The sequence below is a fragment of the Falco rusticolus genome, chromosome 1, assembly GCF_015220075.1.
Source record: "Falco rusticolus isolate bFalRus1 chromosome 1, bFalRus1.pri, whole genome shotgun sequence".
NCBI classification, from domain to species: domain Eukaryota; kingdom Metazoa; phylum Chordata; class Aves; order Falconiformes; family Falconidae; genus Falco; species Falco rusticolus.
Genome location: NC_051187.1, coordinates 112,052,519 through 112,076,306, shown reverse-complemented (window position 1 = coordinate 112,076,306; position 23,788 = coordinate 112,052,519). Strand labels below are relative to the sequence as shown.

General features: G+C 40.9%; 1 protein-coding gene and 1 long non-coding RNA gene across 2 annotated transcripts in view; both read left to right on the top strand.

The window, feature by feature from the left end:
• The first annotated feature begins 58 nt into the window (after positions 1 to 58).
• Positions 59 to 2,908, top strand: LOC119144589. The gene is made up of 3 exons (XR_005103169.1): positions 59 to 157; positions 293 to 442; positions 2,829 to 2,908. It is a non-coding gene; the product is annotated as an uncharacterized LOC119144589 (long non-coding RNA).
• A 2,880-nt stretch (positions 2,909 to 5,788) lies between these two features.
• Positions 5,789 to 23,788, top strand: part of ARHGAP10 (Rho GTPase activating protein 10) — a 155,070-nt gene continuing 137,070 nt past the window's right edge. The window contains exon 1 of the mRNA XM_037396443.1: positions 5,789 to 6,094. Coding sequence (XP_037252340.1) covers positions 5,941 to 6,094 — 154 coding nt within the window. The 5' untranslated portion in view covers positions 5,789 to 5,940. The remainder of the gene's footprint in view (positions 6,095 to 23,788) is intronic.

Genomic DNA, 23,788 nt, shown 5'->3' with positions numbered 1-23,788 from the left:
CGAGCCGCCGCCGCCGCCTTCCCGCGCTGCTGGCGGGCGGCCCTGAGGGAGTCGGTGGAGCCCCCGGCCGCTGCCGGGTGACTGCTCCTGCCAGCGCGGCTCCTTAACGGCCGCCTTCAAGAGCCGTCAAATGTAGCGCGGGATTGCGCACAGCAAGGTTAAAAAAACCCACTTTGCTTGATTGTTATTTCTATTACGTTTGTGACGAGAGATTCCTGAAGTTCCCCCATCCCCCCCGCCCCCCCCCCTTACGACTTCAGGGTGTAGACATTCATTTTTTATTTCCGTAAAGGAATGACTGAAGATGAAGATTACGCGTTTAACAACCAAGAAAAGAAGAAGAATGCCAGAAACTAGTACTACAGAAAAGCTAATGCCTTGAAAGGTGATAGGAAGGAAGCACTACGTGACTGAAATAAAATTCATAATTTTAATTTTATTGGTAAGTAAAAGGGTTTGAGAAAAGTACAGACAAAACTATAAAAGATTTGGTTTTTTAATGCTAGTTTAGCTTATTCTCATGTGAAATACAGTGGATTGACTAGAAACTATTTACCTTTTTTCCATATTTATATATACACATGGAATAAAGGTATTTTCATTGCCTGTGTTCTTTCTCCATCCACATCTAATCTTCTAAAGCTGGTAATTCAGCTCATATGAATGCAGGACTGGAAGTGATTCACAGTGATGCTAAATCCAGTCCCTTGCCATCTCATGCTGTTCAGATGTACTCTGGAAGTAAGAACTACCACCTTAAATGCTGATGTAGTTACAGATGTAGTGTAAGAACTGCAGGCTGTGCAGACCCTGCCTATGACTGCCCCGTAGTTATGGTCTTCCTAAAATTTAATTTCGCTGTTGGCAAGACCCAAGAATGACAGTTGAAGACAACATTCACACTGCCTGGTTTTAAGTCAAACAAATCCTAGGTGTCTTGGGCCTTTGACTAACAACTTTGCTCTGCGGTATAGAAAGTACAAGGAGCAAAATTCAGAGCTTTGCTCCACTGCCCCAGTCCCCTATCTCGCTCCCTCCCATGCCTATGATGATACACTTACCTTCCTTCTGTGTGGAGCCTGGCAGGCTGCCTACATTGGGGAGCAAACACATGCAGGGCCCCAGAGTGTAGATCTTTTTTAGACAAGGCAAGAGTTCATTTGGTCTTGCCCTACTTCTGCGACAAGAACAAGAACAGCCCATAGCATTGTTTACTAATTATGAAATGTTTGGAAGCTGTTCATCTTTACTTTCCTTCACTGAAGCATGAATGCAGCTCTACCAGGCTTTTACAGCTGTGAATATTGTATCTGCCTTCAATTTTGAGAAACAAATGAGTACCACTTTAAAATGTCAGGCCAAGATTTTGAACAAGAAAATAGTACATCTGGAGGGGGAATACGAGCCTAAATGAAACACAGTGGCAGTTAAACTGTAATCCACAGCAAACTTAATTACTACTTTAAAATATTATGAGAGGGGAAGTCTACAAACGTTTTGAGAGAAGTGACACCCAAAGCCAAAAACCCGAGAACAGGCAACCTGAAGGACACTAGTATGAACAGATAAAGACACACTAGACAAACGTAAGAACTAATAAAACCACTTGGGCTAAATGAAGCCCACGAGGATGTGCAAATATTTGCATCAGAAAGTATCAAATATTTTATATATGAACTGAGCTGTAAAGGATGATGTCATATCTTATTAAATCAAATGGTATCAACAAGCACTCAAACCTTCCTCCAGTTTTGAAAAAAAAAGCTATGAACTTTAAATTAGTTACAGATGGGGAAAAAGGTTCTCTGAATTTTTCTTAATGATGCTTCCTAGCTAGAGGATGATGGTATGGGGAAAAAGAAAATATTAGCACCAGTGGGATGGGGAGGAGGAATACTTATCACTCATGGACAGTGAGGTGTAACAAGAGCTGGACTGTACCAAATATTGTAATGAGCCATTATTTTGGTAGCTCAATGATTCTCCAGACTTTTTCAGCTCTATTTTTTTTCTGTCAGAGCAAATGCCAGATGGATAGCGTAAATACTTTATAGTGCCTATTTTTGAGTGTAAATCAGGTAGTACTGTGTGCTATTTTGACCTATTTGTGGGAGAAGATTACTAAAAGCTGGCAGTGTAAGATCCTTGGTATTTGTAGGAGTCAGTTCAGTTCATAGGCTAGGTAGGATATTTGTTAATCTCATACTCACGACTTTTTAATGGAACACTTTAGAAAAAAAATTGGCCACAAAATATAATGTTTGCAACACTGAAAAAGCATACAGCTGCATACTAAAATAATTTGTTGGGTAAAGCTTGTGCTATAAAGGAATGCCACAAGGGAGTGCCCATCTTATCAGCTGTATATATGATTACCATAATAATCATCAAATTGGTTGACAGTAGAATAAATAGCTTTCATCTCTATCATGGGTGGTCAGGGATTAGTCTGTTTTTGTTAGTACTGTTCATGGATAAGAGGAGAGGAAGGATGCAGCCTAATGGTACCTCACACATGCATAAGGCCCCCCTAACATCTTGCATGCCAACAGCAATGATTGAGTCATAAGCAAGATGAGAGTTAGAAGGTTATTTTTTAAACATTCTATAAGCCCATAACGGGACTCTTAACAGAAATAAAAGTGCTTAGACAAGAGAAGAAGCTGCAATTACCTTGGAAGAATGCTGTTGCTAATAATATTTTCAACAACTCAACACAGCTGCATGTTGCAAATGGTGGGATCTGATATCAAGGCTCTGTAATGAAATGTGAGTAAAACTGGGAGGTAAATTCACTAATTTCTAACCCATCTCTCTATAACATACAGACTGGAGACACAATCAGCCACAGATCAGAACACTGTCTTTCATGAAAATCAGGATGCTGAAGCAATCAGACAAGAGCATAAGGAAGGTAAGATGGAACAGAGCATAATGCTGTGCTGGTGTAGGCCTATTGTATAAAATTACTTGAAGAGGGTATTTCCTGAAACCAGGCTTGCACTGAACATTGAGGGGAAAATCACTACAGAAAATATAAATACACAATACATGGACAGGATGTTACTAGAGCTTCACGCAGTGAGTTTATGCTGTAGTCTTTTAAAAAGAGGCTACAAGGTGGCTGTTAATTTTTATGACCTTGAGTAAGGAATGGTAGAAGAGAATTTTCTAAACTGCTAATATAAAAACCACTTCTAGCCTTAATTAGTGAAGAAAGTACAACTCCTTTTATTGCTTATTAGATAGGTAATTATTGTCCATTTAAATTAATGAGTTATTATTTCTCCTCAGCTTTCCATCTCAGTTTGAATTCTGCCATTTCAGGGTCTGACAATGCTTTGAACTGGTGGGTCAGGTTTAGGAAAAGATATGTTTAACAATTTTGGTGGTGGGAATCCAGTATGTTGTCTGGATACCAATACTGGATAAACAGTGTAGAATATCAACTTAATAGTGAATTCGCTTCCTTACCTTATTATGTACATACAGTTAACTCCTTTTATTCTGGGAAAAATGTTTTGTGTATGTATGCATTTCTGTTGGACTACGGCTGCTGCTCCTTTTAGCTATAACAAGAATGGAATACATTTTTGTTTCACATGATTAAGGTAAGTGGACCAATTTCCCCTAATGGGCCTGTTATGGTAGGACAAATCTAGATTTTTAGACCTGTTTTTTTTTGCCAGCTAAAAAACATTGGGCTAAGCTAAACATTCAAATTTTTTCATCTTGTTTTTAAATTTGAATGCAAGCAACACCACACAAGGCACACAAGCCAATTACTTTATAACACTTGAGTGGAACTACAATAGGGAAATTATAGTAACTTTAAACAAGCATGAAAGATACTATTCTAATTTTAATCCTAAAGACAACTACAGGACAAAGTAAACAAACTATTCATGGAAGGCACACCTACTCTTGAAATGCTGCTCAGTAATCTAAACAGAGATAAGGATTGTTTGTTATTTAAGGTGGTTTTTTAAATGGAGTTTTGAATAGTAACTTCTCAGTTAAATCAGATTAGAAGATAAGTATGACAGCAGATAATGTGATCTAGCAGGTGGGACAGCTGAAAGGATGAATGTTCAGGGTCTACTCTCAATAGCACCTGCTGTGATTTCAGACATATCACCAGCATTTTTAAGCAGCAACTGATTTGGAGGGACCACACTTTTAAGACTACTTCCAGGAACTATGATTACTTGTGAGCCTCCATGTCAAGCCCCCTCTCCCCGCCCCTTTCTTTACACAGTTGCATTCTCTTATTTTCCTCATCTACATGGGGAACAAGGACATTATCATTGCCTTTGATCATGGAATTCTGTGCTTACTCCCTTGAGCTCAGTGACCACAGTGAGGTGGGTAACACACCCTCCCAGTCTAGTTTCTGAAGCAGACTCTTGAAGTTAATATAGTTACTGTTCCCTGAATGTTCTCACAATTGAATCCTACCTGATGCACTTCTACAAACAGGGGTAATTTTAAATGAGATTTCTCAAGTGCACACCTGTTGCCATACATGACTTGTGCAGGCAGGTCAGTGCCTGGGGTCATGCAGGGGAAGGCTGATAGTAACACTGCCAGCTATCTTCATCTCGGTCATTTTAAAAATCTTAGATGCTACTTTTCCAAGTAAAAAAAGCTTTTTTTTTTTAAATGCAAGTCTTCAACATCTAAGTTATATCCACAAAAGGCAGCTCTGTTTTGTTTCTGTGGCCAATGTAGACTAGGCTTAACTGTGGGCCCAACAATAATATGTTCAAATTAATAGCAAAGCTCATTGCTTAAAAGGAGCAGGAACCAACACTGAATTTGACAAAACACAGAAAACAAAATAGACTGGAGTTCAAAAAATGAAGTAGATGAAGATGACATCTATGCATATATTCATGACTAAGAGATACACTCCCAATCATCTAAAAAAGTCCCACCGAATCACTATGAATTGCACTACTGTTAAACCATTAAAACCATGAAATAATTGCTGAATTATTAATGCAAGTATAATTATAAACTTTTTCTGTTCTCTTCATTCGTTTCCTAACATTAACTGAAGCAATTGAGCGTTGAGCAGTCTTCCCTCGAGGTTTTGCTCTTGCTGCAGTTACTTGTTGATGAGGACTGCCTGTACTATGTTATTAATTAAGACATCAAGGTGAGGCTGTCTCTGCTTCACCCGGTACTGCACGGCCAGACACGCGAGCAGGACCCTCTGCCGGCAGGCGGGCCCCGCCACCGCCCCTCGCTCGGGACCGGGAGCCCGCCGGCCGCCCTGCCCCTTCCTAACGCCCGCGGCCGGTTCCGCGGGGTGAACCACGCACCCGCGGCGGCTCAGGCTCGGTGCTCCCCCCCGCCCTGCCACATGGGGACAGGTAACCCGCGGCTTGTTGCGGCAAGCCGCTGTGTTTGCGGTCCGGGCTCTCCCGCCCAGCCCATGGCACCCGCCCTGCTGGGCCCCCTCGCAGCGGCCCCCGAACAAGGGAGGCTTCTACCTGGGGGGCCTAGCGGCTGGTAGGGGTGCACCTGCCCGGGGATGCCCGTAAGGGCCGAGCGGGCGGTTCTAGGGAACTGCGAGCTGAGGCGTGCCCCGGCACACAGCCTTGTGTAACCGCCGCGGCGGGGCGGCCGGGAGGCGGGCCCGGGCGGCGGCGGTGGGGCTGCCGGGCCGGGAGCGCCCCCTTGCCGCGCCGAGCTGAGCTGTGCCGGGCCGCGCCGCGCCGCCCCTCGCAGCGGGGAGGGCGGCTCCGCTCGCCTCGCCTTTGCCTGCGCCCAGCCCCGCGCGGGGGGAGCCGCCGCTGCTCTGTCTTTGTGGCCGCGCTGCCGCCCCACCGCCGCGGGGCCGCTCGCTGCGCCTTGGCTGCCGCGGAGGTCGCTGCTGTTGTGGCGTAGCCGGGAGAGGTTGGCGGGGAGGCGAGCACTGGCAGAGCGGCAGCCATGGGGCTGCAGCCCCTGGAGTTTAGCGACTGCTACCTGGACAGCCCCTGGTTCAGGGAGCGGGTGAGAGCCCATGAGGCCGAGCTGGAGAAGACCAATAAGTTTATCAAGGAGTTGCTCAAGGATGGGAAAAACCTGATTGCCGCGACCAAAAGTGAGTGGAGGGGTGCGGGGAGAGACGCCGGGTGGCTGCGAGGGCGGCTGCTGGCGGCTCGGGGCCCGGCGCTTGTAGCCGCTTGCCCGCCGCCGAGAGGTTTCGCCTTTGAGCCGGCGGCGCTTGCTATTGTTGCAGTGAGTTTTGCGCTGGCTTTCTCCAGCCTCTCCCTTGGGTCCCCCACCAGCCGCTGTGGCCATATAGCTCCTCTCCAGCCCTTCGCCGCGGAGGGGGGATAAGGGATAGCGCCGGCAGCGGCGCCGGGTAGCTCCAGACTTCGTAACGCCTGTTGAATTTGCCCGGTCTCTTGGCCGGGCCTGGCTTCTGTGTTTGGCGGTGCCGAGCCCGAAGTGAGCTGCGGTGTTGAATCCACTGAGAGGACTTGGTTTCAAGTTTTACCGGTGCGTTGCAAGCTGAGCGTCTGGGAATTGCATGTCTCAACATAACGATGGATGTGTATATGCATTTGAAGTCTGTGAAGAGGCTGCTGAAAATACCCCTTTGTCAAAATTTTAAGTACGTTCAGGAATTACTGGACTTACAGTTCAGCAGTGATGGCACTAGTTACCATCTCTACATCTTTGGCCTCTTAACATGTGATGCTATTTTTTAATTTTGCATTTTACTCGTTGAATATGTATGTGTATATATATATTTATATATGGTTAGTTATGCCGTGGTTTATGTGGGAATAATGTTATTTCTTTGAATGACCATGTTAATGCATGTTCTTAGTGTAGTATTGTAATAATTTCTTCCACTGAACTTAAGATATAGTAGTGTAGTGTAGTCCCATAAATATCTGGTAGAATGATTGGCTATACCAATTACTCAAATAAAACACTAATGTAGTGATCTGGCACTGTGTTGTCAAGAAATGTACTGCATCTTTGGTATCATGGAAAACTTCTGAAGGCAGGGAACCAGGCTTTCAGGATGTTTCCTTTAAAGTAAACTGAGAGGGATTTGGCCAATGGTTTGGGCAGTGTAGCTGCCTGGATACGGTAAGGGTTTTAAAAACAGAGATAACTCATGCAAATAAATATTCTTCCCTATTTTTGTCTCTGTTTGATGTGCCTGGGTTAAAAAAGGTAGAAAATGCCATATCATATTTCACTTGTTTGTAACTTTTACTCTCTGGCCGGTTAATATTTAGTTACTGCAAATTGTGTTCCTTGAGGATTGTTTTAAACCTGTGACTTTAAGTGTCAGTATAAATCATCAGATCTTGGAGTGCAAAGTATAAAAGTCTCCTTAAACTTGGATAAGAACGGTAGAGGGAAATCATTCCACTTCGCTTCTGTTCCTCAAGCATCTAGACAGTATTTTGGCAACTGCCCCAAACCCTCAGTTTCTCATGTATGGTTACATGTACAGAACTTAATTTGAAAGTGTGGAGCTGATAGTGGTGAGGAAAGCCATAACTCATTTGAGCCTCCTACCCACATCAGAATCCTGTGCTGATAACTTTGGCTTGGTGTGCAGTGCTTGGCGCACTTAGCTGTGTGTGGTGGGAGCCAAGGGAGTAAGTGTGCCAAGTAGAGCTACCTGGCTTGAGGGTGCTTAATGAAGTACTCTGGTAGGGCTAGCCTAGAAATATTTAGAGAAGCTATCGGAGATCCGGCCTGGTGTTGAGGTCTGAAGCAATTCCTTCCTTTCTGAGATGACAGTCAAAAATTCTCTTCTTGTGTTTAGGTGCTGTACCTTATTCTAACAAACATCTGTGCTTCAACATACCTGTTTGAGAAGTGGAAACAAATGTTAGATCCTTCCTTACGCATTTCATTTTTCTGCAGTTCTCTTGCCTCTTTAGTGCCCTGCGTGACAGGTTTGAGGCTGAGTTGTCTTCCTCTGCTGCTGGTGAGGCAGTGCCACTGTTCAACAGGCATTAAAAGACAAATTGAACCAGAGGAAACACAAGGAGGAGTCAAAACCCCAGTGGCTATGGTATTGGTCCTCCTTGTGTTTTCAGAAGAAAACATCAGCATCTGAATTCTTTGAGGCACTTGATTAATACACTGTCAGGAGACCAGATGGGATTAATATTTGTTCCAAAAAACAAGCTCGAGAAGTGGTCTAGACGCAGAGCTAGCTATTCACTTCTGTCAGAACTGCATTTTCTGCACAAAGACTGGCTTTCCACAATCTAGAGAGTCTGATAATAACGCAGGACATTTCAAGGGCTTAAATGACTGCTTCTTAGGCAACAATTGATTACAGTTTTTTGAAAATTGTTTTAGTGTTTTGAACAAAAAAAAAAGTTATCTTAATAGCTAAGGTATTTATCTGTTTCTAGAACCAGGCGGACTACGAAATTTACATGTGTTTAATTGATATGTGAGCATAATAAGCTTTTCTGAATGGGCTATGCAATATAAAATGTAGTAGGCACACCATTGTTCTTAAATTTCTGGGAAATGAGGTGACTGCAATAGAGACTGCCTGCATTTCCCTCCCTTGGTGCTTTTGTTATTTTACTTGTAAAGCAGTGACTTACAACAAATGTTGTGAGGATTCTCTAGGTGTGAATAACTGATATGACTGTATAGATCCCACTTCCTGCTTGACATGCAGCCTTGTACATGACTTTGATGCTGCCTGCACTGGGTTACATCTTGAGGGGTGGGAAGCAGATACTTGCTGCCACTCCCCTCTAATCACAGGAGTCATCAGTGTCTCCCAGGAGCAGCCAGTAACATGATGTGGATCCTCTCTGGCTCCTTTCTTTTTGTCTCTTCAGTTGTATAGGAGTATATTTTCTGCCTAAAACTCGGAATAATTGATTTTTTAAATAGCACAGGACTATAGTGCTTAAAAAAAAAAGAGAAAAAAAGAAGGATGTTTTGCATTCTTAAATTGTTGAGTTTTTAGTATGAAGCATATTTCAAGTGTATCTTTACAATTTTAAGTTTCAGTTGTTTCAAGAATCTGATGGAAAGATAAACAAGACTGACTCAAAGCTGTCTCGTTTCCTGTGTAATGGTTTGAATCACTGAGTTGTCTATTTCAAGCTCAATATTGGAAGAATGAATAAACAATAGGTGGCTCTTCCTTTTGTTATGGTGGTGAAGTGTATTTAAAAGGAGTACAGAAAGACCATTTTTTTTTCTACTGATGGCAATCAGTAAATATGAGCAGTATATGCATATGCCTTTAAAAATAGAAATGCAATATTTCTCAGGGGATTCCAGTTCAGTTAAACAAGTGATGTTCAAAATAGTTTATAAATAACTTCTGGATGGTGTTAGTTGTTCTTCTGTTGAGAGAAACTAAATTTAAAGGTGCCTGATAGGAGAATCCTTATTCTGAAATATGAAAGGAACTTGACAGGTTTAGTCCTGAGCTCTTAAAATCTATGAGACACAAGTTGTTAGAAGTGAAGAATACAATGGATAAATACTATGTATTTGCTTCTGATTCTTCTCCCTGTGGTGGTCCAACTGTTGTTCTATTGACATGAACGTGAGCTTTGTTTGGGGTTTTTGAAGATTTGTTTTTTGGGAGGCGAGACTTTTCCATAAATGTACAGCAGGAGCTGCCACTTCTTATGAGACCTCAGGACAGAGTGGGAAGAGTCAGCATGAGTGTGGGGGTCTTGCCCTGGGCATCTCATGGGGGATATGCAAAGGATACTGGTGAGTCCATTCTCACAGTTATTATGGGGTCCTGAAAGCAGAGCCTCCCCATTCTTGGATTTAGGCTCAAATCGGAGCAGAATTCCATTTGGGTCAACTGCAGGGACTTTGTGATGGGCTGATGAAGACAAAAGATGGAGAAGCTGGGAAAACAGAAAAGTTGAGTTCCTTAGGAGGCTTTCAAGAGTTGGTCCATATGCAGCGCCCATCTAAGGGAAGCCTTGACTGCCCCACATGGGCTTCTCAGTTAAAATGCATCATAAAACCTTTCATCAAGTCAGGACCATCTACTGCCATGTGGACACCACAGTATTCAAATAGTCTTATCACTTGTGCTAAGTGCTGAGCAGCAGCCTTCCTCTGCTTCCACCCTGAGCAACTTGCTACTCCACAGCCCTATTGTGGGGTTTTTCACTGGGGCAGGCCTGTCCCTCATTATGTTGCTGTCTGTTTCAGCTGAGAGCAGGATAATTTCCCCTGTACCCTGAGGTTTTGGGTCATGAGCTCAGCTCTGTGAGGTCTTGACCATTGTATTTGGTGCAGCAGAGGAGGAAAACAGGCATCCTCGCTGTCCACTGCAGGTCACTGCAGGCAGCTCAGCATGCTCAGGCTTCTGGTGGCTGTTTTTTATTGCTATTTTTGTTTTATGTTTTTTATGGAAGAGTTATTCCTTGCACTCTCCAGACAGAATACAAAACAAGAACTAATTTTCTTTTATCTGTAGAGTTTGTTGGAATATAAAGAGTTACTGATAAACGTTACTGAAGAATGTTGGCTTACTGCAGGGAGTATTTTTGCATTCATGAGAAAAAAAAAATATTAGTGAATTCTTTCTTTTCCTCTGAGGTGTTATTAGTCACTCATTGTTTTACAAGTTTGCCATCAAAAAGTTAAGCAGAGAGGAAGTGTTGTTGGCAATGGGAATAAAGCCATTCCCAATCCCGTCTCTGACCTAGTAGAATAGGCTGTTTTTCCTTTAACAAAGTTAACTGAAGAACCTAATCCAAACCCAAGACCCAGTCTGATGTCTGAGTTGGCCAAACCCCTATTTTTTTTCCTTGGCCAGTTCTTTTAGTGTGGGGTGGTAGCTGACCTCTCAGACACTGGTCTAGGTAGGCTTTTGGTCTGAATCCGTATGGGTATTATTATGTAACTGTAAAGGCTGTTGTAATCCACATAATTACACAGCATAAAAGCCACTCAGATCACTTGAGCCATGGTGCTTTGTTTTCTTAAGCACTAATTGTCCATTTTTTTTAAGCTTCCCTTAGTATAATCTGCACTTATGAAACCACTTAGCTGAAGGTATGATGTGTGCCAGCTCTCAAAGCCTTAGGAATTTTCTGCAACAAAAATGTTTTTCTACTGACTCTCCAATACATGTTAAAGAAGTAAAGTAAAACAGTTAATATAGGACATACTAATAACTTATAGAGAAGAAATGGATGTTGACCAAAGATTTCAAAAGAATCCAAAGACATAATGTCATTTTTATTTAACTAGAGGGGGAGGAGGCAGAGGAAGTGGGGAATATTGTGAGGGGGTCTCAGTTGAACTTGTGTGCAAAGTTTCCTAAATCAGCAGTGATTAATTAGGACTGTATCTTTGATTAATTCATCCTGTACCCTGTATTCAGTGAGAGCTATGAATTAATAAATCTTCACATTTAGCATTTTAGAAAGCTGTTTTAGTTTTTAGTTAGCACCTAAAAATGAGCTTTACTTCTGTTATAAGGCATGATTTAGGTGTGATAACAGTAACCAAATAAATGCTCTAAGTGAATACACTGATAGTTAACTTGAAATATACTCTGCTAGGGCGCAGTCAGATAAAAATTACTACTAGGGCAGCGCTAGATCCTGTATGGTAAAGGCTACTGAGCAGTACATACCTTTTTAAAAAAAGCCTTTCTGTTGGAATTCAGCTCAGTAATGGAAATGTGAGAAAGCTGAGGCAAATGGGTACTTTGGGGTACATCTGATACAGCTTTCTCTTAAGAAACAACTGCTTATAATAATGTAATATAACATTGCTTTTCCCTTCCTTTCAAGATAATTGCCACAGCTAGGGCCTAATTAACCAAGACAGTACTTTTTTCTTTTTTTGCTGCTTGTAGATAAAGTTGCTTCTGTATAAGGATCAGGGAAGTGCTTTCTTTTAAGAAAATACTCTACAGAGCATTGCATTTAACTCCACCCGAAGTAAAGCATTCATTACTGTGTCAGTAGCTATAAAAAAGTGTCAAGCTCATTCTGTGAAGGATGCCAGTTTGTCATCTTGAATCATGTCTTTTCAGCTTGGATTACTAACTAGCTTCATTATCTTCTTTGTCCTGAAGATGTTCCACTGTTCATTTTTTTTCTGTAATAAAAGTAGAGCATTGTGCTAGTGAACTAGAAGATGGGATTTCAGAAAATGTGAATTTACATGAATTTACATGGATTTTTTCAGTGCTAAGACACCTGACAGGCTATTGTTGGAGTGATTTTTGTTTTGGGGAAATAAGTAATTTTTCAGCTTTAGATAAACGGTGTGGTTGTTGAAGAGGACATCAGTGATTAATGTCATTGCCAGTCTTCAGAACGAAAACTAGAAGTAAGTAGAATGGCTTGTAATTTTTGGAGAAGTTGTCTGGTAGCTCATGTGGGGAAGTTTTTTCCTGATGTTTTTCTTTTTTAATGATAAGGCTTTTAGAATCATAATACTGACTTTTAGGAGTTGGGAAGAAGGGAAGATTTGCCCTACAGTCTGTAAAGTGCAAACACCTGCTTGCAATTAAATAAATAGACCCATTGCTAAGGCTGCCAGGTGTATGCTGTTCCTAAAATTTTCCTAGGCTTGCCAGCTCTTTATTACAAAAACATTGCAAATTTTAACAAGCAGAGCTTATGACACCAGTATCGGTTCTCAAGTCAGTCTAAAGTCAACTTGATAGTCTTTAGTAAGGCATAATGTCTCTTTATGATCGGCACAGATTTTTTTGTAAGGGGACAGGGAGGGGAGATGGTCTGTTCTGGAGTGCTATAGTTTCCCACCCCCACCCCCGGTGTACAGCAAGGGGAGCAGCATACAGGCCAGGTGCTCTGGGCTCACTTTGGACACAGAGTGCTTGGAAATGTGTTTTGAAACAGCACAGAAGAGCTGCATCCCTATACTTCTCTTTTTCAGCTGTTTTCTAACATAACATAATTAATGTATATATTTTACATTGGCTTTAGCGCCTTTGTTTTACAATACCAACTTCAGTCACTACTGTGGTGCTTAACATGTTGACTTAAAAAACAGGGGCTTGGCTGTTTGAGGGAGATAGTCCTCAGTGTGTGAATCTTGGCAATATGTTTTGATAAGGGTGCGTTATGGCTTTTTGAGATAATTTTTGTGTCTTGCTTATGGCTGATGGGGTTTTCTTTTGGATCTAATGCCACTTTTCTGAGTTTCTCGACCAGATTTGCTGTTGTTCTAAGACAGTTGTTCTTGAGATATTAATGACCTGCTCAGTGTTTTGATTATCTTTTAAAAGTCTTCATGTTTTTGAGTTGGCAAATTAAGAAACTTTGAGCGGTTGAATACTTTTCTGGAATATTGAATGAGCGTAAAATATACGATCAAATGAGTTTGGGCACATATTGGCAGAATAGTTTAAGAAACTGTTTAGGGAATTTACATCTCTCTCTGCTGGTGGTTGCTGCCACTTACTGTAGTTGTCGATTTTAATCAGCACCCAAAATCTGTCTCATTGCTAAGTCAAACCCACCTACTTTACCGGGTTTGAACTAACCATTGTATTTTGCAGTGAGTTGAGGTAGGCACATGTGCTCCAGCCCAGCAGCTCCTGTGGAGGCTGTGCTCTTTCAGTGTAACTTTGATAGAAGAAAGGGCAGCTACAGTGGCTGCAATTTAAAATGCCCCATGTTATGCGTCTGTGATTGATGTATGCCAGCTATCCAAAGTGCATGTTTAGATATTTCACTGGGAAGAAAGATACTGGAAAGGGAAGTCTGTGTCTGAGTTTAAGCTATCCTCAAATTCTTTTTCTAAACAGATGTTTTATGCAATTGTCGGCAGACAACCTCAATGTCATGTTGTCATTCTTCCGTACCTACTTGCACCTATGGACAGAGCTTCTTGCAGCCAACCCTGTTACTTGTGAATGCCTTTTACTCCAGCTGTTTTTGCTTCCTCCCTTTATTGTTCTTTTTCCTCCTGTGCATTTGCTCATCTTTCAGGATAAAAATAGAGAGAAAACATCCAGGCCTTCAGAAGCAATGTGGCCATCACAGGCCAAGGCTAAATCAGAAGTTCCTGTAAACTGTTCATGATGGGGTTGTCCTCTGTAGGAAGGGAGCATTGGGAGGGAAAAATAATCTACAGAGATGGAAAGTCACAGTGTTATTAAACAGGTTGTGGTTTTACTACTGCCCACACCTTTGAATAAATGTCCTGCTGTTGCCTATTTAGTTGAGAGGACTGGGCATATGGGGGTTATCAGCCCATTAGGTAAATTAGAGAGAAGGCTTTGCCTCTCAATAAATCTGGTCGTTACAGCTTCCCTTAGTTCTCTCCAGCTTTTATATGTGCACCTGGCTGGTTGGAACTGCACGTCCTTGAAGAGGAGAAAAAGGCTTTGTTTAATTTGGCAAGGAAAATTGAGCATCCAGGGTAAAACTGTTCAGGACTGTGAATTGAATCTGGGCCTTGGAGGACAGTTGTACAGTGTGTGGTGGTTGGGAGTAGGTTCTTAGCTACTTTGTTGCTGGTGAGTGTTTTTCAGTTTTGAAATTTATCCATTTCCTCCATTAAACTGGTGCAAGTGAGCTTAGAAGCAATGAATAAATTCATGGTAAAGAGTCTGAGGCTTGTGTTGCACTTGCGGCATTTCAGCCTTAAATTTCAAAAGTTGGGCTGTCTTCCCAAGGGGAGGGAGAGCACCTTATTTTTGTGTTGAATCTGTGTTTTTGTCAAGCATGCATAAAGAGTTGCACGCTTTAAAAAGTATAATATTTGAATGTAGGTATGATGGAACAAACCAAAATTGGTAAGGAAACTTGCAGCAGATTTAAGTGAAAATATGATTACATAAAAAATGCTTCTTAAAAAAAAAATAAAAATCCCACCATCTTGCAAAACAGGTGGAGGGAGCATGCTGCCAGGCCACCAAGGACTTGAGAAAAACTGTTCAAAATGCCATTTTGGTAGTGGGTCACTGTTCTTAGAAATCTGTCACAGGTTGGGTTTGTAGCTTATGTGGGTTAAGAGACTGTGAACGCTGCTTAGTTTCAGCCTTTGAAACGCATCAGTGCTTCGAGAACAAAACAGTATAATTTACATTGTCAATACCTTATTCCTGTTAAAATATCAGGTTGTATGCTTTCTCTTTGAAAAGGTCTGGTCCAATTGACAGGCTCAGTTACAAGCCAAATCATTGTTTCTCCAAAGCTTTTGTCCATTCAACTTCTTAGCCTGTAAGCTTTTCTGGAACAAAGCTGACTTTCTTCCAGTCTGCTCTAAAACACTCTTGCTCTGTGGTAATATTACTGTACTTTTATTATGCCTCATTTTCCTTCATGCTTTCAGTCATTTCAAAACGCACAGTTTCAAATTTCTGTTGTGCCTCTTGCTTAGCTGTTACTGTGCTCCAGCAGATTCAACACTTTAAAAAAAAAACCAAAAAACTACCTGCATGCATTGCATAATTTATTTTTTTTACTTCTAGAAGAATCTAATGCTAAAAAGAATTGCAAACACTCCTCTGTTCTATGGACAATTAAAAAGCATTTTTTTTGTACAAAACACATCTGTGTGTCTACCAACACCATTGCTGCTTTTCCTGTGGGCTTCTGTAGGGTTGCACCTGACAGGGAAGGCTGCCCTCCTTGGGGGGATAGGGAGTGAGCTAGTCAAGCATTAAAATTTATTGTTGGCACCTGTTTCTCTCCTCTTACTGCAGTCTTTTGCAGTGTTTTATGGAGAAATGGGGCTAAGCTCCAGACATTCAGCCGAAATTTTTGTGTAGTTAATGTAATGAACTAAGGAAACGTGTGTGTTACGCCCTTGAATCTCATGTGTAGGAACTTGGCCCTCTGCTCAGATGAACTCTGCTGAGGGCCTAGAGAAAAATCGAAGGAGACTTGAGCCTAGGTAAGACAGGATGCCATGGTTTAAGAAGAGCTGAAATGTGTTTTTTGTCTTGGAAAGACTCATCCAGCTGTTGCAGAGCTCAAGCACCTGAGGAACTGTTGGCTGTTATCTCTAGGTAGTGCTCAAGTACTGTAACCTGCTTTGAGGGAGCTGAGGACTGGAAATGCCTTCCTGGAGGGCTGATATCTCATTACTTGAGAAGTAATACAGCTTGGAAGACCCATGAGAAGAGTTGTGTCTATATCTATATCTGGCCTAGTAGTCATGATGATTGACCTAGCAGAAAATGAGTTTCAATGTGTGTATTTGAGAAGTAGAAGTCCTTCAAGCTACGGTCCTAAATGCAAATATTTTGCAAATGTAGCTTTGTGATACAACAGAAATGATTCTTTGTGTTTACTTATCTGGAAATTTTATTTCCCTTATTGCCTTCATTAACTGCTTTCATATGTCTATATTTGGAATGTCTTACGTATGAATTCCTCTTTTTTTAGTTACAAAAATACCTTATGTTTTGGTGCAACTTAATTTGTATTGTATATAGGGTGGGTTTTTTTTTTTGATTGCTGCTGCTGGTTGCTGTTCCATCTTGGGGATCTTTCTACAGGGGGCAAAACCCGTATCTGCAAGGTTAGTGAAATTAGAGGGATCAAAATCTCATCTTTACAGCTACATTTTTATGTGGAGGCAAGCACAACACAGTTTACATTTGCCCTCAACATCTTGCCTGTATAGAACACTACTTATTCCTCTTGTAACTGTTTTGAGTCTTTTGTTATGTAACATGAAAAAAAAGAATGTATAGTGATAGAGCTTTTTATTTGCACGGTCCTGACCAGACGCTAAGCAGTAAACAAACAAATGAATTAAATTAATGGAATGATGACATGTCCTCATCCTTTCATCCCAGGCTTCTTTCCTTAAAGCCAAAAATGTTTTTTCTTTTCATGTACATGGATAATTTATGGTATGAACAAAAGAGCAAGCTGTGTCTAGAGAAGTGACTTTGGGAGCAGCTTTGGACAAGACCTTCCCATTTTTCTATATTTCTTTCCATCACTATTTAAGCTATTGCCTCAAACTTGGGGACATTTGTCTATAAAGCATTTCAAAAATACTGAAATGTCACAGGGGAGTTTTGTGTATCAGTCCCTTCTGCATTATGAGAGGCTACACCCACTGCTCTTTTTCTGTAGCCGTTATTTGAATTGAGCAGTAGTTAATTTTTTTTATCATCTTCAAGTAAATTAGCTTAGTATAGAATCTGATAGGAGAATGTGCCATATTCTGCTACAGTCATGGTTTAGGCATCTTAGTATAGAGGGCATGGCAGTATGAACTCAGCAGCTGTTCCGCCCTTGCCATGCAGATTATTCAAGTGGAAATTGAAGTCAGCAGTTTGGCTTTTGTAAAGTTTACAGTGTATCCTCACTCACAAGTATCCTTATATGTAGAAAAACTTCGGTATGGCAACCTTGTTATAATGCTCAGTGGACATAGTGAAATCCACTTCAGATTTGTAAAGTTATTGCATAGCTTCATTGAGGAGATTTTTTTTTCCTCATTGTATCTTTTGTTTGTAGTTCTTTAAAGTGTTTACAAGGAAGATAGCTTTGTTACCTTCTTGAAAATTAGCTTAGTATTATTACTACTGATGCATTTTAAAATAAAAATAGGAATTAAGATATCAGTCAAGGAAAATAGCAATCTTGTTTTGGTTGGAGCAAGCAACTGGACCACATTAGCAATTAATCTGATAGCTTCCCCCTGCCCTCTTCCTCTCTGGTAAAGAAAAAAAAAATCATAGAAATTCTTTTCCTGAGGCTCTCTCCTTTGGTTTCTCTTTTAAATATAGAAAATTCCTATATTTTAATAGTGGTCAGGAGGTGATCTCACATTTCATGTGGACATTATTGAATGGTCTTATTGGAACATTGCTTCCTGGACACTATTATTAGTGTAGTAGCTAAGAGAGATATGAGCAGCTGCTGAGTTTTGTTCTGAGTGCCTAGATGGGTGGGTTGGAGTGGCATTCCCAGAGTGACAAGCAGAGGCACTAGGGGATGCCAGGAAGGAATTTTGCTTGGAAGACAGTTGACGTTAGCTCAGTGGTTTGTGCTTCTGTCTCCCTTCTGAGAGGTCTTAGTAGTGTGACTTTTTAGATGATTCTTGCCATAACTTGCCGGAGACTGCTGCCTCCTTCACCTCATTTGAATTCTTAGCTGCCTGTTCTGATGAAAATTTATAAAGCAAAATTTTGTTAATGTTCTAGTTTGAATATTAAGGATGAGCAGCAAAGGTCCAATAGTATGGGTTTTAATACTTGCTTGCATGGAGGCATGCTCAGGGCTCCTAAGAAAGTTTGGGATAGGGCCACTAGGACAGAATAAAGGCTGAATCAAGTGTCTGAACTATGTACCTCTAATCCCTTGCTAGGCTTTGGAAAAGGTACGGTTTAGATTTTTAAAATAATTTTTCCTTTGCTTCTGTGCATCTGCTATTGCTCTTTTCTACTCGGTTGTATTTTATTAAGTAGGGGTAATTTACTTGAAGAGCAAGAACAGAACGAACTGTCTGATGATGGCATTGCCACAGGCCACAGAGGAGAGGGTTCCCTTCCGGCAAGTTAATGACAAAACCAACAGGAATGTTGTTCCTAGGCTTATTTTCTTCTTTTTCTTTTCCCAGAGTAAACTGCCACCTCTTCTAGTTGCATCCTTCCCTTATAAAACCTCCAGGTTTGCCAATGTCAGTTGAATTTTGACTCACAGGAGAGCAATTTGGGGGGAGAAAATGGGTCTTTTGTAACTCTAACAATAGCAGATGGAATACATTGTTGTCAATAATTAATAATGTTAGAGAAAGCATGTTGGCTCTCTTCTGAGGAGAGGTGTGGTGAGGTTTCTTACTTGCTTGTTTGCGGTTGCTTGGCTTTCAGAGGGACCTATTATAATGCTGTCTAGGGCATGTCTTCGTCCTTTTCAGTTGAAGGATTCTCTAACCTTTTCTGGGGTGTGTGTGTGTGTAAGAAAAATCCCTGCTATTTTGTACACCACTGTAATATTGCTGTGCTAGCCTTCATTTATGGAGCATTATTGAGTGAATTTGCACATTTGTTTTCCTTTTCCCCAGTGTTTTTTGTTTGTTTAAACCTGTTGGGTTTGATTTCTGGCAGTCACTTCACAAATTGTCTTTTGATACTTTATGGACTTCTGATGCTTTCTGGATCAAAGCTCACAGGAATGCTTTAGTGGTATGTGCAGTATAGGGAGCTGAGATTTCCTTGGTGTCTGTAAATGGTTTAATTTTTGTTTTCTTAAGTTATGATGATGTTTGTGAGCTGGTTTAATGGTTTTGATTACCTTTGTAAGTTGATAATGAATGTGATGGGAAGAATTGAGCGTTATTGTTCTGTGTCTAACTAAAATGAAGCATGTCTAGTTGGCAAAGACTAATCCTTCTGCATACTGTTAGCAATATGAAATAATTAAGGAATTTCCCTTCTACCTGAATTCCTGCTTTGCCCTCTAATCATGCAGTGAACAGCTTGGTGTGGTGGGGATTCTTGATAGCAAGAAGGTCCTTATTTAAGGTTGCCACTAGAAAAATCCAGTATAAGGAGTTATGTGCAGGAAATGTCATCAGGAAAATTAAAGGTGAGTTTGCTTTTTATAATCAGCCAAATAACAATGCATTTTAAATTCCTAGTAATGGCTTCCGGTGTTCTATTTGTAGCATTGGTTTTTCTTCTGTCATGTAGAGTATGTACGCTTTGTAAAGTATGCATAAATATGAGATTAGTCTTGAAAATAAACAAACTTCTTAACCTATATAGCACTTTAAAAAAAATCCAAAGTGTGTAAAGCATTTTGGATGCTAGCCTTTCAACATGCTGTGAAGTAGGTTGGGCTGCTAGTTATGTTTACAGGTGGATGAAGTGAGAGATGAGGTGATTAGATAAGATTGCACATCAAGTCTTTATGGGAGATGGAGTTAGTTATTAGGAGGCCCTGATGTTTAACCTTATTACCTGCATTAGAATATTCTGTTTTGTAAGAGAGCTTGCAGACATTGGTATTGTATTGTGAATTGGCTGACAGTTTCAGACTATCTGTTCAAAAGCAGTGATCAAAATTGTTTTGATGTATATGCTTGCAGATTTGAAAATGATGTGCTGGATTTTAAAGGCTTAGTTTTAGCATGCAATCATGTTAAATGTTCCAGCGAGGTGGTAGTTGCATCTGTTTGATACTTTGTAGTGAATATGAAGGACCTGGGACTGTGCTTACCTTGGTTCTATGTTAGAATTGAGAGTGTGGGGGCTTTTGCTGGCTGGAAATGTACCCCACATCCAGCAGTCAATTCCAGAACTACATCTAATCAGGCAGGAATCTACAGGCACTGTACTAGTTGTGGTACAGTGCTTTTGGCTTATCCAAACCTTGCCTTATGCCTAGCAGTCCTTTCTGAACAAAGGCACAGGTGGCTGTCCCATCCTGTGCACATGCTAACCCAGCTGGTGGTGCTGCTGGTGGTCCCCTGACTTAGTCCTGCCTTCCTGTGCCTACTTGTGTAAATCTGTCTCAGACACAGGCTTAGCCAGCTACACCCTTCCAAGCTTGCTGCCAGTTTTTGCTCACTTTTCTCCTTTTCCTATCTCAGTGACCCTATGAACTTAGTCTTTGTCATAACAGACAGTTTCTATTGACACCAGTCCTAAATTTAGCCCTAAATTGTTCCTTCTAGACCCATCCTTTCCTTAGTCCTAATTTGGGCACTGCAGCCTTTAGCAGATACAAGCCAAGAAAGGAAATTTTCCCTGCTGATGCTAACGTCTCATCATTTGGCAAACCCTCGCTGAACCCAGCAATGAGTATTCCTGCTGGCTAATATCCAGCCTTAAAAGTAATCGACTGCATTTTTGGATCCTTCTCTTTCTGTGTCCTGACAGTGGTAACTAATAACAAATACAAATTATCTGAAAACCCTGCAAGTGAACTCAAGTCTTGCCCTAACACAAAACAGGTGGCTCCTACTGAGCTGCAATTTAAATCTTATTTGCTTAGTTGCAGTGTTTTACATTGATTAATTGTGGACAAATGTCTTAGTGTGAATCTTTGGAAACTGGTAAGGAAGACTGTAAGTTGTACGTAAAACCAGTGTGTTTTTTGTTTATGCCAATGGGAAAGAAGATGACGACATGAGAATCAGAAGTGAGTTGGGTTTTTTCACGGGCAACAGTCAGCAAGCCAGCTCAATTGTAAGTTGCTGGTAGTCACAAAGTTTTCCCTTTCTAAAGGTAATTTGGTATTGGTAATATCACTTGCCTTATGAAGCACTTTCTTAATCTATTACTAAGAAAAGGATGGTTGTGCTCCGAGTTGACTTTGGGATTTGGTCTCTGAATTGAGATAGCTGTGGAAGACATCCCCCGCCCCCCTCCCTTACTAACCTTATGTGAGAAAGAAAACATAAGTGCTTTTCCTTTCCTTTTGTATCTATACAGCTAATTGTATGCAAAAAATTTGTTTCATTTGTCTTGATGCCACTTTGTTTAGTTTTAAATATAGAAGGAGTAGATAATGATTTTATGTATCTTTTACTGAAAGAAAGTAATTTCTGTGAGGGAAACACTGTTAATTTACCAGACTGCAATTAGGAATCACCATCTATTTTCTGCTCTCAGTTCTATATAATCTATGCAACTGTGAACATGGTTTGAAATTTACCTTACTACTTTTGCCCAGGGTTCCCGGGCTGGTCTTTGGTATGTTTTACCTCATTTTGATATAGGTTGCTGTGATGTAGAAATAGGAGATATCAGCTTGTGATAGTCAGGTTTGGTTTTAATTTGCTTCTGAGGTCAAATCACTTGTTTTGCAAGAGTGGGTTATGCTAGAGAAAAGCCGTAATATGCTGTGGGTTTTGGCCACAGGAACAGAGAGGTCTTCGCAAAGGACTATATCTGACCTCCTTTCTATTTTTCTTTAGAATTTTTTTCCATTCAAACTTCTGTCTCTTTTTGACATCCTAGTGCATCTTTTCTTTCTCTTGCATCACCCCACAGTTATACAGTACTTTTGTGAGCAGTCTTGTGGCCAGTAACATATATTAGCACAAGTTGCACTTCCAGCTTTAAATGTGCCTCTAAAGAAGTAAAGATGAAAAAAGAAACAAATGTTTGAGATGTGCCAAGGGCCTGTGTTCACCTAGATGCACATTTGTATTCTGAGCCACGCCTACACTAGGTACAAAACTGGGATGGCAGAAGGTAGAAAAACCCTGCTGGAGCTTCCAGATGAAAAGCTAAGGATGCTTCACAGCACCGTGCCTGTGGTTAGATGTTATCTCATGCTGTCAGTGCAATCTCCCTAGTCCCCAGTTAATACAACTTCTATAAGGGCCAGAGCCGGTCCATGAGAGACTTTGTCCTGTGCTGAAGATATTGGTGCAAAGTGGCAGGAAATCCTCCTCCTCCTCTATTTTTTTCTGTCCCCGTCCCACACTTGGCTTTCAGGACTTCTGTCTGCAGTTTAGTGACAAAGTATCTTGGGTGTGATGGTAGTTTGTATGCTTAAGTGACTTTCATGCTGTACACATTTGAACTTTGGTGCTGCCATGGCATTAGTATGTCACCTGTTACCACAAATTGGTTTGCTATTAGACCTTGGATGTAGGGGTGTCTGATGCAACCTGTACGTGACCAGTGATTGCAGAGCTGTGCTTGCTGGTGTTTGCTCTCACGTGTCCTTGCAGAATGTTTGCTTTCCCTGCCTGCTCTGCCTCTTCTGGAAGATGTAGCTGTCATTTCTATTTAAACAACTATTTGTATAATCTCTCCTTTCTGTGCACTAAAGCAAAGGAGTTGAAGCATAAATTATAGCAGAACATTTATTGTAAGGTCTCTAGGGAAAGTTGATATTGTGCTTTCCTGTCTCACATGTATGAGGCTGCAGTATGTATCTACTATACTGGACTTGTGCTTAATCAGATGTACTGATATGCTTCCCCTTGAATAATTTTCCATGTACTCTTATGTTAGACACTTAGGCTTGAAACATTGTCAGAACATTTAATCACTTTGGATGGGTATTTCTGTCTGAAAACCTTGGTGATATGAGTAATGTTCATATTGTGATCCTATGAGCTTATGTGTATGTGCTTATGTGTTGCTTCCTGGTATCTGTGTACCTCTCAGCCATGACAGGAAACAAACAGAAGAAAAATTTACTAACCAGAAAAACTTGTAATTCAGTCCATATACATTCTTTGATATGCTGGCCTTTCCTAGACAAGGTTGTTATTTCAATTGCAGGGTTTCAAGTTCAAGGCAGAATAGCCTGGATCACTGTCAAACTAACAGAGAAACCATCACAATTGGTGCAATTAAAACCAGTGTCATTTCTGTAGCAGTCATGTGGAAAGAAAACCTCATATGTTTGATTGTAAACATGACGGGGCAGTATTTTTTTTACACATAGTGGCTCACTGTATTCCTGACAGTACTCTTAGAGGCTTGCTAGCCAGTGATTATTTATGTAGAGTAATTTATGAAGAAAAACTGTCAGCAAAACTACAAGCCTCAGTGAGCTGGGTGGGATTTTTTTATATGCTCTGGCCTCCACTAGGGCTTTGGCAAGTGCACCTTTTTTGAATAATTTGAAAGACCTTGTCAAGTTGTCTCTGATAATTAGGTCTGACATAGCTAATACCTGAAATACAGGCAGGACAGTCATGTGGCTAAATCATGGCTTGTCAGCAGTGAATATATTTGTATTGAGTTGCCTGTGTTGTTTTTGGGAAGGGAGCATTGCATAAAGAACATCTGGAAAAGTTTTGTAGATACTTTGACCATTCTGTGCTGAAATAAAAGATTATAGTTCTATGCCGATTGGTTATTTATATATTTAGTTAGAGTATA